Consider the following 14,044-nt stretch of genomic DNA (forward strand, 5'->3'; position numbering starts at 1 on the left):
AGGCTAATGACATATTGCTGAGTGACATACACTATTAATGTATTGAGCCCATACGTCCTAGAGATCACGGTATCCCAACAGGCCGCTGACTTCAAAGGCTTCGGTGCCATTGGCTGCCTTGTAGTCAGATATCAAATGTATCTCTATCAGTTAAACGCCAAGATGATACTTAAAATGTTTACATGTAGACACATGAAGACATCACAAAGAAAGAGCTCTTTAAAGAGCAGACTAGAAAGAGAAAATTGGTTATATGAGCTTCCTCTTCATATAATCAAACTTAATTACCCAAGTGACTTTTCAGTTTCTTGTGATTACAGCCCTACAGGTATCACTAATAACACAGCGCAGTTTGCAGCCTATGTAATTAACTCCCTCTTTTTTTGTGTAACAAAAACAGTTCTAAAATCACTGCTATAAAAGAAGAGCGCCTCGGCCAATCAGCGGAGAGGCCAGGTGACGTCACGACGCTGGGCCTTTCCCGTTGGCTGTCAGAGAAGCTCCTTTCAGAAGAGGAAAGGAAAAGTTGATTGAGTTTCCTTGAAGTGTGTGCCCGTTGGAGTGCGAGCTCTCATAGCTGACTGAGGCCACAGAGCTGGGCGACCTCCATCACAAGGATCTGGCCAGGGAGGGGGCTTGAGCCTGAGCTCCCCTTTCACCTCGACATGTCTTCTCCTAGGAACATAAAGGAGGATTTGAGCTCTGATGATGAGGGTTCCGTCCATCCTATTCACTCCCCATCGGACGATCACAAGAAGATCAAGGTCTCCAGCTTGCCTTTCAGCGTGGAGGCGCTCATGGCTGATAGGATGCCTAAGGAAGTGTCCCATGTGCGTGGCTTGGAGGCTCCTGGAGCCAGCAGCACCCCAAGACACCTACTTTTGGGGGTCGGGAGCAGAGACAGCCCCAGCCCCCCCGGGCTTACAAAAAACTTTGAGACTTCCTCTGTGAAATCGGAGAACTCTGAAGATGGGACAGCCTGGCCCAAGGAAGGGGGCAGCTATTCACCTCCACCAAGTAAGTAGGGAATGTGACGTTCACATTGAGCCTGTCTTTATGAAGGTATTCTGCAGGTCGGTGCCGTAGCGATGCATATCTGCAGTACAGCTCTCTGATTTCATGTACGAGCTTTTCCAGCCCTCCCCGTCTCTTTCATCTGCCTAATTAAACCTGGCTGCTCCGCATGCTCTGATATCAATACCCCTGACCATGACTCAGTGTGCATTCCTGCCCCCTCTGCTCAGCTACCCTCCATGGCAGTGCCATTTCCTATAAAGAAAGGGCTCCTGGCTGATCTTAGTGACCGCTTTCACCATAGTCCAGCCCTTCCGGCAGGCAAGGGGTTACGTTTTATTAGAGCTGTCTTGTACATGCATGTTACTAATCAGTTCTTAACTCGTTCGCAGTTCATATAGGTCAGTCATGCAACATGTTTGTTTAGGATATGATTAATGATCTCTGCTCGAATACATTATGACTAGACCTTTATTATGTAGCCGCTGCTGTGTTACAAGGGGGATAAAGACACGCTTAATTTAAACATCTACTTTAGTAAAGTTATATTCAGTGCAATGCAACTTTAATACGTGGTCTCCAATAATCGGATCAGAATAGGGCCAAGACGTGTCATTACAGGCGATCTCTTATTCATATATAACTACATTAATTATCACTGACGCTAAAACTAGCTATAATCAGATTCTTAGTTTATAATCTAAGAGCCATCTCTTATTAATGCATAAATACATTAATTATCAATGGCGATAAAACTAGTTTAATCAGATTCCTAGTTTATCGCAATCTAAGGGCGATCTCTTATTATACGTTAGTGATCGCTGATGATACAACTAGATTCCTGATATGCAGATAACTCTTTCTCCTGAGTTTTCTCCTAAGAGGTCATTTTCCATCTTTTTAAATAACTTTTCGGCACTTTAAAAGATAGCAACAAGTAGGTGAAAATATACTAGCATAAAGATTGAGTAGTTTCTTGCTTGCTGGTGGTTTAAAAGGCAATTTATTGGCAAACTGAAAATATCACCCAGGAGAAAACTGAGTCAGGAGGAAAAGTGAACTGCTAGTGGGCCCAAGTTCATTCCTAATCTAGACGGAGCTGGGAACTGGCTGTGGGGTAATCGTGCTGGAGCAGATGAAGATCATGGGATCCGGATGTTTATTCCCAATCTTCTTGCTATCTGCAGATGAACACTTGAGTACATATGTTTGCTGAGAAGCGGGACAATACGCGGATTGTTGCAATGAATTGTGTGGCTGTGTAGTGTTGCTGGGAAGAGCGTGTCAATTGTCAGACGGCGCCACAATTCACTGGTAATGGGGAAAATAACAGTGACAGCGACACGATTGACAGCTGTGACATTTCTCTGGATCATTGCTCTGCGTCTGTTTGTAGCCTCGGTTGCCTTCTAGAGAGGAGAATGATAGAAAGGGTTACAAGTACATACATGAGTGAACATATGCTATGAAAAGAGCCAGCATATTTGGCCAGATCACCCTTTGTTATGTAGGCTACATTTGTGTTAATAAGACGGACTCACGCACTAAAGGAGTCTTATTTATATTAGGCTAGTGAACCTGTATGTTTTGTTCATATCAAGATTCCAAATCGCCAAAAGAGTTCTTTTTATACCAGGCAGGGTGCCTAGACTCACATCGATGTACAAAGAGAGACATCTCACTGGGCTAGAGAACCTGGATTCAGATTAATGACAGACACATGAGACGTTTATGCTGGCATTTCATGCTGAGCCAAAGCAAAGGACTGAGCTTCTAATAGAAACACTTTCCTATTTGTCACAGAGAAACTAAACTCTGCTTCATATGGAAAGTTTAGTATACTAAAAAAACGTGAATACTTGGGCAAATAAAGTGTACATTATTTACATGTCATACTACAGGAGATATATTTAGGAAACCCCTCAGTCTACTTGAAGGGACTGATGAAGTAAGGCATAATGTTAGAGTGCCTGTTATGTTAAAGGACTTAATTTATATAAGGGGGAAGTGAATTCACATCAAGGGAGCGAATTCTTAATAGTCCTCTGTTTGAGCCTGAGTACCTATACTCAGATTTGTCACTGGCGCACTAAAAGGGTATATTATACTGGGCCCAAGAATCTGTATTATAATTAATACCCACAGAAAATTACTCCTTTGTTATATCCGTTTAGGAAACTTGGGTTTACAATAAAGGGGCTGAAAAATTAGAAGAGGCCTCTTAGTAGGCCTAAGAACCTGGGGTAGTCTGGAAGCATGTTATGCTGTTCCCAAGAACCACTACACTACTAAATGGCTGGTACACTATGAAATTATACTGGGCCTAAAAACCTGCACTCTGATTAATGGCTATACCATCATGGAGGCATAATTTGCTGGACCAGAAAACGTGTGCTCAGATAAGTGGCTGCTGGTTTACCATGGAGGCATATTATACTAGGCCCAAGAACCTGTGCTCATTTTAGTGGCTACTGGAATACTACGGTATTGTATTGGGCTGGATAACCTGTACTCAGGTTAATGGATCTTATATTGTTGAGGTATATTATGCTGATCAATGGCTGGCATACTATGGAGCAAGGCCTGTTTTACTGGGCCTAAGAAGAACCTATGCTCAATAGAGTGGCTACCTAGTATACCATGGAGGCATATTTTGCTGATCCAAACAATCCATGGTCACATTAGTGGTTTTATAATATGGAGGTATATTATGCTGGACTTCAGCACTTTGCAATTAAAAAAGTACTGAAATGTACTATCAAAATTTCTTGCTTACTTGTGATGTAAAAGGCATTTTATTAACAAGTTTGAAATATCACTTAGAAGAAAACTCGGGGAAAGAAATAATTGGCATATGGGCCCTTGTCAAAAATAATGCCCTTTAAAACCAACAGCAAGCCAGAAAATACTCGAAATCATTTTGGATAGTACTTTTTCACCCATTATTTTGGTATGTTTTGTACTCCAAACTGTTGAAAAGTTATATTAAATAGAAGATGAAAAAGTATCTCCTAGGAGAGAACTCAGGAGATAAAGTATTGTATGCTGAGCCCAAAAACCTGTGCTCACATAATGACCGATATGCCATGGGACATATTATGCTGGGCCCAGGAACACATAATGACCAATATACTTTTAAGAGACATTTTATGCTGGACCAGAGTGTTTCAGTTAATGACTGTCTGATATGAAGTCATTTTTTTAATATATAGTTGTCTGGAAGAATCTTAGTCCAGCTTCAATCTAAAGACTGTTATTCGAAATTAGTCTCTTAAGGCCAGGGAACCAGTCTTCATATGAATGACTAATATACTAAATGAGTCATTTTCACCTTAGCTGGAGTTCATTCCCAGCTCTCAGATCCCAGTTACGCCCATAAACTTTCTGCTTTATTGTCTGACTGGACATGTGACGTGGACATAGGCTAGGGTGAAAGGTTCTGGTACTGATATTCAGCTAGGTTCAGGCGACCTTACTTTATTAATTACCATTGTTCTGACTGCAGATGAGAAGCAGGGCCTTCAATAAACTCTCGTCATGCAAAACATTCTTCTATACATACTCCACTGCACTCCTCAGTACCGTCACTATTATATATTTTGGAACTATAGGATTTTAAGACTTAAATTATTTTGAAGGTCCGTTCTTTGCCTAATTATAAAATTGCTGTGAAATCTTTAATGGGCACTAGTGTGTAATGGTGATGATTTGCTGTGTAATCCCAGACCCAGACCAGCCAATGAAATATAATTTATCCCTTTACTGTGGGCAGTATAGTGGAGGATTTTGTATATTGATTTTGGTATTCCCTTTCACTTTCCACACTGTTTTCCATTTTTAAACCGCGCATAAACTAATTAATCATCAGAATGATTATTGATGTGGCCCTGGCTTCAATACGAAACCAGCAACCCATCTCGACTTTGAATTTGTAGTTGAAGAAATGCCACTTTAAATATATTATAACCAGTGATTAATTATAAATATGGTCATAACGTTGAGTCTCCCATAGTAATTAGCCCCGCTGTAATTAGCCGCTGTCCTGTCCAGTGTAGGCTGAACACAGACGCTGTCGGTAGAATGGATTATAAGTAGTTTTATTTACATGAGGCCTTAGTGCAGTACAGGCTTGCAGCATCAAGGGGAATATAGATTTCGCATAGATCCCTGTCCTCCTCATTAGCTGTAACCTGCAGTCATAGTAAATGCGGTCAGATTCCCTCGCCAGGCAGATGCTCTTGTAGATAACGTGACTAGAAGCTGATGCTTGTGACATCCACCTGCAGCAGAAGATTCCACTGTCTTCCTGATCCTGGGGAAACACTTCCCTGCTGACATCACTGCTACCTGAGGATGCTCTTCCTGTACTATCCTAGCCGTGCTACAGAGCACACAATGCTGGAGCCTGCCCACTCCTCATACTGACTGCTGAGCGTACAGGGGCACATCCCAATGCATAACTCATCGCTCATCATCCATCACTGGCATTTCCTTGTCGGGCAACTATCGTGTCTGATAAGAGACTTGCCATAATTACATTATTAAAATTAGCATGCTACTGATACATGCACAAATTAAAGGATGCTTAATAATCGGTCAAAGCTGAGCTGCTCCCTAGTCCCTACGTTTATACATTTAAATGTTGATGCTTGGAAAGATAAACCTCAATATCAACAGGCTTTACGTGCTTGACTACAAAGTGCATAGAATATTCATATACATAACCATCTCTCTATCATAATATAGATCTATTTCTTCTCTATAATTTATTTATATCTCGCAAGTTTACTATATCATAATTGGTCATACACGTATATTAATACAGGCACACGGTCGGGACCTGGGGACTCAGTCGTTTATGGTTCATTGTATCACTGAGTACTAGAACAATGTTCTACTGTGTGCGTGTGATATAAAATATACATACATAGTGTGTGTGTGTACATATCCATCTGTCAAAGACGTTTAACTTTGAATATATCTATATATTCAATCACTATGGGAGACATTTTTGACCAGATTCGTAATTCGGCAATACTTATAGTACATCGGAGAAATTAATATATACATATCTGATACAAGGGAATGAACGGCTGAAAGCTATTCTTGTTTGTTTTGGTCCCCAAATATAATTAGCTGATGTCTGCTAATTGTAATGCTTAAAAGGCAGCTCAGCAGAACACGTATATTGGAATTTTTTAATTGACCCAAATTACATCACAATAAACTGCAGTGTTTAGTCAGAGTAGGATATTACCTCTGATCTAACCTATACAATTTTAAAGCCGCATATTATAAACCATAAATACAGCAATGTTTTTAAGCAGACGCTGCATATGCAATATAACTTATAATACCAAATCTTTGATTCTATTGATTTGTATTCCTTTTTATATACCAAGAAGGCCTTTGCCATTACTGATAACAATCAGCTTCAAAATAGCAAAGGCAAATAATATATATAATGGAGAAATCACCTATTGCAAATTGGGGACACAAAAGGCAGATATAACACAGCTCTACGCTTTGCTATCAGTTCCTCTATGTTACTGTCCTCCAATCCACAAACATTCATCTTAAAATATAATTTTTACAGTGAGCTTAAGATAATCTCCACTCATCCATCCACTTTATTGAAGAGCACGTGAGACGAGATGCAGCTATAAAATGGAACACTTAAATCTGATCTTTATTCAGTCTTACTGTAAAACTTCACTTTAATTTTAGAGTGCTTTTGAAGTTTTGTCCCGAATCCAATAAAACATACAGCAATAAAGTGGGAAAGTAATTGTATGGTGGAGGATGAAACGAGTTACCGTATCCTATATGTGTTTAATGTATATATAATTACACTGATATGGATATGCTCTCCCCTGCACTGACAGCCGTGCTTTCTCTGCATTGAGCTGTCCGAGTTCTATTAGCAGCAGCTGATCACAGTGTGTCATTGTCATAAATTCCTCCTATATTGACGACTTGCAACCTTTCTCTTTGAAGTTTTATCTAGTGAAATTACTGCAACAATGACTAATATTTTATTTCTAGATGTGCACACGTATAATATTTTTTTTTAAATGGTCACAAAAGCTTAAAGTAAATAAAGTGATAGCAGTAGCTGAAAATCTCATCTTTAGGGATCATAACTTTAGTGCATGTCTCCTTAGTATATACTAACCAAGAAGGCTCATGGTGACCCAGAACTCATTGGAGTGTGTAAGGGACTACCATGGTCCTAAAAGCCCCCTTACTAAGATGCTAAAACAAAAGTTTGCTTTCTTAAAACAGAAAGAATTTGTGATAACTCAGGTTGGAGTGAGCTTGAGATGTCTCCCAGGGCATCACTGCTGAATATATGCAAATTAACCATTGTACTTTTAAAAACAATGGTTAATTTGCATATATTCAGCAGTGATGCTCTGGGAGACATCTCAAGCTCACTCCAACCTGAATTATCGCAAATTCCTTCTGTTTTAAGAAAGCAAACTTTTGTTTTCCTTAGTATATGGAATACATTGTCTAATAATAATTATTATTGTTTTATAGAGTGCCAACATATTTTATGGCGCTGTACAAAGTAAGAAACAAACAAACATGGGGTATAAATAATACAGGCAATGGTGTACACCAATATACAAAATACAGAGTTGGTACAAAATACAGAATCAGTGTAAAAAACAAAATTGGTAATTACGGTGACAAAAGTAATATGTATAAAATGCATAACCAATTCCAAGACACCAATAGGTGAGTGAGCCCTGCCCTTGCATGCTTACAATCTAATAAAAGTACTATTATGACTTACCAAAATTGACCTTTTATCCTAAGTTTTCTCATAGGAGGTACATTTTCATCTTTAGTTTAAAATAAATAACTTTTAATAATTGCATTTGAAAAAGTACCACAAAGTATTTATTTTATTGATGTGCAAAATAGCACCTAGGAGAAAAGGTGTATCAGGCCCCAAATGAGTGGATCATTTAAAGATTCTTCCCCCTTTAGTAATCAGTTGCCCATTGCCATCACACAACAGTTTTCAATGATAAGAGAAATCTGATAGGTTGCCATATGTACCAATCCCCTTTCAAGCCTCTACGGTAGACTAATATATATGAATAAGCTGATACCAGCTCCTGAAGGTTTTTTCACTAGCGGTTCTGGTGGGCCTGATAGGAGATTATGAGTTGCAACCACATCTTCTTAGGTTAGGTTGTTGTGGGCAAGTTATTTTAGGTGATATTCTTAGTTGGTCTGTAAATATGATGACCTGCCTTCCACTAATCGCAATGCTTGTATTTTTCAGGACACTTGAGTCCGTCCACCTGCACCCTGAGGAAGCACAAGACCAACCGCAAGCCCAGAACACCCTTCACCACGTCACAGTTGCTAGCCCTGGAGCGCAAGTTCCGTCAGAAGCAATACCTCTCCATAGCAGAACGGGCCGAGTTCTCCAGCTCTCTCAACCTCACAGAGACCCAGGTGAAAATATGGTTTCAGAACCGAAGAGCCAAAGCCAAAAGACTGCAGGAGGCAGAACTGGAAAAGCTCAAAATGGCAGCAAAGCCCATATTACCCCATGGCTTCAGTTTACCCTTCCCCATCAATTCCCACATCCCAGCTGCTTCGTTATATGGCTCCTCCTATCAGCTACACAGACCGATGCTCCCCATCCCACCAGTAGGACTTTATGCTACTCCCGTTGGATACAGCATGTATCACCTGACCTGAGGCTGCCTGCTATGTGGACTACTTGATGGGCCTTCAGCATGCCCAGAACTGCACCAAAGATCCGGGACAGTGCTGCTGGCTCTGTGGATTTCCTGGCAGCCTGCTCTATAGACCCTAAGTGCCTTATAGCCTGATAGAGAAACCACAGAGCTGGATACCAAGTGACAATATTTCTTGAACTGAATAGTGTTATGTCCCACCTGCATCCGGTCCATTATTCATCGTGTGAGTGGGTTGTTTCACTCCCTCAGACACCTATGGAGAATGACGGTGTAGAAATGTACATAGACAAAAGAGAGGTAGCAAATTCACCAAAGAGTGGGGTTTTTTTTTACGCCTATTACTTGTATATAGGTACTGTATAAGCAATGTTAGCATCTCAGGCCAAAAATTCCTGGTAAGAATTGGGCTGACCTATGAAAATTGGAGCTAGGAAAATCGACATAGAACAGTTGCTCTTAGCAACCCGTCAAGGTACCCATTACCTTCTTTATGAGAAAAACATGGTATTGGTCTGGCTGAGAATGAGATATGAGCAACACTTTCTATTGTACTCCACTTTTCCAAAATCAGCCCAAGTGGCTCTAAGGGCCCTTTTCCACTAGAGCGATTGTGATTGCTGAATCGCAAAATCGCAAATCGCTAGTGATTTTTAAATCGCTAGGGTTGTTACTTTATCATAGAAATCATGAGAAGTATTTTCCACTACAGTGATTCAATTTGGAAATCGCTAATCGCAAATCGCAATCGCTTGCTGGAGCGATTTTTACAATGATGATGCAATGCAAATGAAAATCGCAAATCGCAATCGCATAACAGAATTAATGAAAAATCGCAATCGCAATCACTGGCGTTTGTGATTTGTGATTGCGATTGCTAGTGGAAAAGGGCCCTTAGGGCTGGTTCACACTGCAAGAGCTTTTTCAAAGCGCTTGTGATAGTAAAAGCTCTTCCTAATGTAATTCTATATGTGTGTGATCACACTTGAGCAATGCGATTTTATAAAAATCCCCCACAGCACTGTATTAGCAAGAGCTTTTCAAATCACTAGCACTTAAAAAGCTCTTGCAGTGTGAGTCAGGCCTTACACAGCAAATGTAAACTGTATTTTGTCAACAGGACAGGTTTGATGAGATTAAACATTAATAAATGGGTATAGCAGCAAATCTTTCAACGGTGGGGTCATTTCACAACTCATTGAGGGATTTGAAATCAAAACCGTTATTTCCATACACTGATTTGGAATTGCCATAAAGCAAACATTTGTAGAAAATTCTGTGTGAGGAAAACGTATTTTCCACCATAGCAGGAGTGTGTGTGATCATCTAGGCGACCATTAGACTGAGGGGTGATGGCGAAACATCATTACTTTAAAAAAAAAAAGACATGGAGGGCAGATTACGGAGGCTACGTTCTGAGTGCGACGTTGCGGAGCTGCATTATAAAGTCTTATAACGCAGCCATAGGCACTGCAATGATAAGCCTATGGGACGTTCACAGTGCGAACGTTAGCGTCACATTGTAATGTTTTATGGTAACACTGCTGCAGTGCATTACCTCTAAACACACACGTTACCAGGTACAGGAAAGAGTACTTTTCATTGCTTGTATGCTTTACTGTACCTACTGTATGCAAGGGTAACAGCATTAATGTCGCATCTCAAAACAACGTCCCACTGTGAATCTAGCCTTAAACCTAAAATATTTGCGGAATAACTAGAATCTTATCAAGAGAATGTATATAGTGGTTAATTTGGTGAGCGTAGGCTATTAAATCCACAGTAGGGCATTGCGGTGTGATATAACGCAGGTATTTTAACCCACAGTAATGCACTGCAAATGTAATGCATGAACTACAATGCAATCCAGCAGGTTCTGCCTCCGATATGCCAATGTGTAGCATACAGTGCATTCCAGAATAACACATGCCTTGTCAGTGACGTGTATACTTTTCATTGACTGTATGGGAAACGCACAACGCAACGTGTTCAATGCTACATGTCGTTTTATCAGCTCGCACTGTGAACTTAGCCTAGAACACAAAACACTATCAGATCACTTTTATTTTAAATCTAGCCTGATGTGGATGGGAAATAACTAAAGCTGGCCATACAGGCATCAATTTCTACTGGCCGATTTGATCACTATGATTGCATCTGCCGGTTATCTGTGACACTACAAATTGCATCGATCCTAATTTTATGACCAGATGGTAAATGTTGGTCGATCAGATGCAGCGGGGGAGTGGCAGTAGTGTACATGGATATTCTCCATCCGGCATTTTGGCGCAGGTTGAGCTGAATGATGGCTCACCCTGCTGCTGCATAAATTCCGGGCAGGGTTAATTACTGTTTCACCTCCAAGTTTAAGTAAGTCCGGGTCTGGCGATCACGATCACCGGCACCCAAATTACACTGCTGCACAGCCATAACATAATAACATGTCTAAGGCGGCCCCCAGGTCAGACGCAGTGTGGATTAGAATGCACACCAAAATGACCTGTTTTGGTGGCAGCAGATCGACGGGACATATCAGTGCACTGTATCAGACAGGTTCAATAGATTTTCAAAAGACTTTGTGGTGAAATCTATGTGCAGTGTATGGGGGAATCAATCCCTCTGATCCGATTCAGACCAGAGAGGCATTGTTTTTCCACATTGGTCAGCAATCAATATGTGTATGGCCACCTTAAAGAGAACCTGAAGTGAGATGGATATGGAGGCTGACATATTTCATTAAAAAAGAACAAGCATGTGCAGATCAGATGTTTCTGGAAAAAAAAAATCTGACAAAATAGGATGCATGTTTGTTTCAGGTGTGTGATTCAGACTCTACTAATGCCAGAATATGCAGCAAGACTGTCACACAACTAACTGGTATTGTTTAAATAAATAAATATGGCACCCTCCATATCCCTCTCACTTCAGGTTCCCTTTAAGCCATTTGTGAGGTGACTGGGAAGGTTAAAAGAGCATGGAGGCATTTGAAAGTGTGAGTTTGAACCGAATGCAATACTTCTCTGTGTTTGTGAATTAAGTTGGATTACTGTTTAAGGTTAAGGGAAACAAATGGCAATAAAACGTTGGTAATGGGGTTTACTAAAGGGAAGGGAAGCCTGTACATTTGTAAATCGACTCCTTTAGTAAATACCCTTGTATTTGTGCCTTGGATATCATGTATACAGTCTTTGCTAGTGTATGACTCTGCTATACAGGAATGTACTGGAGGGTTCATTTCATTGGTTGCAGCTCAGCCTACGCATTTTATTGATGAGATGAGTGATTATAATTTTTACTACTAAGTCATGTTTCAAATATATTTTTCTCACAAGCAAATTCTAAAAGGAAATTTACATGAATCAAATCCTTATATGCAATCAAGCTTGTTGTTATACTTTTTTTTTGTTTTACTGCTGAAACAGAACCACTGACCAGCCCTTTATACTTTCCATATTTCCATCCCTTTGAAAGGGACCTTGTGTAAGATGGTATATATTTTATTAAAGAGTTATAATTTCATATATCTCTTATTTGTAATTAAATTAAAATCTTGTTACAATTTAACCAAACTGGTTCACGCTTTGCTTTTCTGAGGTACACTCACAGCTGGACATCCATGATCTCTGTAGTAATATTGTTGATCTATAAGGGCAACCTTCACACTGACCTGTTGCGGCTTTTGCTGGATAGCGTACTTGTTAAGGGCTCTGCCTCTGACACAGGAGACCAGTGTTCAAATCTTGCTTCTTCCTGTTTAGTAAACCTGCACTCATTCAGTAAGGAGACCTTGGGCAAGGCTCCCTAACACTGCTACTGCCTACTGAGCACGCCCCAGTGGCTGCATCTCTGGCGTTTGAGTCCGCCAGAAGAAAAGAGCAATATAAACGTTATTTGTTTTGTCTTGCCCAATATAGTAGCACCTCTTTGTGCATTGCAATTAGCGTGACCCGTGGTCATGAGCATTGCTATGGTAATGCATGTTAAAGGAATTATCAGGCATAATAAATGAAAATAAGTGCTGCTTACCCGGGACTTCGTCAAGCTCCCAGCATGTCCCTTGTGGCAGCTCTGCAGTCAGCCGTTCGCAGCCACTGCCTCCCGGTCCCCAGCGATGACATCAGGTCGACCTAGAGGTCGGCCTGTTCTGGGCTTACGTGAGCGGCTTTGTCAATCACCACTACGTGGACCGGAGCGTACTGCTGGCGTTAGTACTGCTAATATTGCTGTGTGCTGCCTGCACACAGCAATATTACTGTAGGTTTGTGCATCAGGTCCTATGAGTTGTGTTGCATTGCCATATGTGAATGCAATACCCATACAGTTTTAGATAAGTATATTCACATTTCTGCATTGTAATGGTTTATGCAATCATAACACATTTTCTACAGTGTGTTTGTAGACACCACATGCAAAAATGAGCATGCTACATAGCAATTGTTTAGCCTATGAAAATGGTGTGCGTCTTAGCATGCAGAGTATGATTAAGACTGCATTGTACTGCGAGTGTTACACAATGCTCACAACTACAATGGCTGCTGGTAATACTACACCATGGAGTTGTTAAGAACTAAATCTCATTAGAACCAACAGGTTTTGGACTAGTCCATCACCTCATGGGGTATTCTCATAGATTTCTTTGGTTTCAATGAATGGCAATAGTTAAGTCTAACTGCCAAAATAGTGTGCAAACATATAGGGAGGCTGGCTGGTATCTTACTATTATGGCAGTTAAACTGCCATTCAGGAAAAGCTTTTGAAAACTACAAAAGAAAAACAAAAAAAAACTTTGAGGATCCCCCATGAGGAGATGGACTAGTTAAAAACCTGTCAGATTTGAACTCCTTACTTTTTTTTTGTTGGAGTAGTCCTCCGCATTGAATATGAAAAAAGGATTAGCATTTTGGTAGCCAAGGTATGTCTAACAGTAACTATGCCTCTCAAGTTACATGGCCCGTGCTGGGTACACACGATGCGTTTTTCGGTCAATTTTCCGTCTGATTTTCGACTTGATTCTGTTATCTTATCTATTTCCATTCACTTCTATGAGAAAGCAATCAGAAAAATGATCAAAAGTAAGATCGGACATGTCGGAAATTATCTTTCGAACCATCTATCTAACACAAAATTGTATGGTGTATTCCCAGCATTAGAGCCTTGGCACACTACAAGTGCAGTGGTTGTTTTACCAAAGCATTAAATAGTCATAGCTACTGCTCTGAAAATCAGTGGCTATGGGACCATTGGGTATTGCATGTATGGGCAGACATTTCGGTTCAGTATTGCAGCTATTAGTAGAAAAGAAATGG

At 40.4% G+C, this 14,044-nt stretch overlaps 1 protein-coding gene across 1 annotated transcript; it reads left to right on the forward strand.

Annotated features, from left to right (window-relative positions):
• The first annotated feature begins 492 nt into the window (after positions 1 to 492).
• MSX2 (msh homeobox 2) lies at positions 493 to 12,307 on the forward strand. The gene is made up of 2 exons (XM_068277174.1): positions 493 to 1,017; positions 8,315 to 12,307. The coding sequence occupies exons 1-2, from the start codon at positions 666 to 668 to the stop codon at positions 8,737 to 8,739; spliced, it is 777 nt and encodes a 258-aa protein (XP_068133275.1). The 5' UTR covers positions 493 to 665; the 3' UTR covers positions 8,740 to 12,307.
• The last annotated feature ends 1,737 nt before the right edge of the window (positions 12,308 to 14,044 follow it).

The sequence above is a fragment of the Hyperolius riggenbachi genome, chromosome 3 (assembly GCF_040937935.1).
Source record: "Hyperolius riggenbachi isolate aHypRig1 chromosome 3, aHypRig1.pri, whole genome shotgun sequence".
Lineage (NCBI taxonomy): Eukaryota > Metazoa > Chordata > Amphibia > Anura > Hyperoliidae > Hyperolius > Hyperolius riggenbachi.

Excerpts from the sequence above, each read along its gene's own strand:
- MSX2 (XM_068277174.1), top strand. The coding sequence starts at position 666 with ATGTCTTCTCCTAGGAACATAAAGGAGGATTTGAGCTCTGATGATGAG. Across the intron at positions 1,018-8,314 it reads CAGCTATTCACCTCCACCAA|GACACTTGAGTCCGTCCACC; the intron begins GTAAGTAGGGAA and ends TGTATTTTTCAG.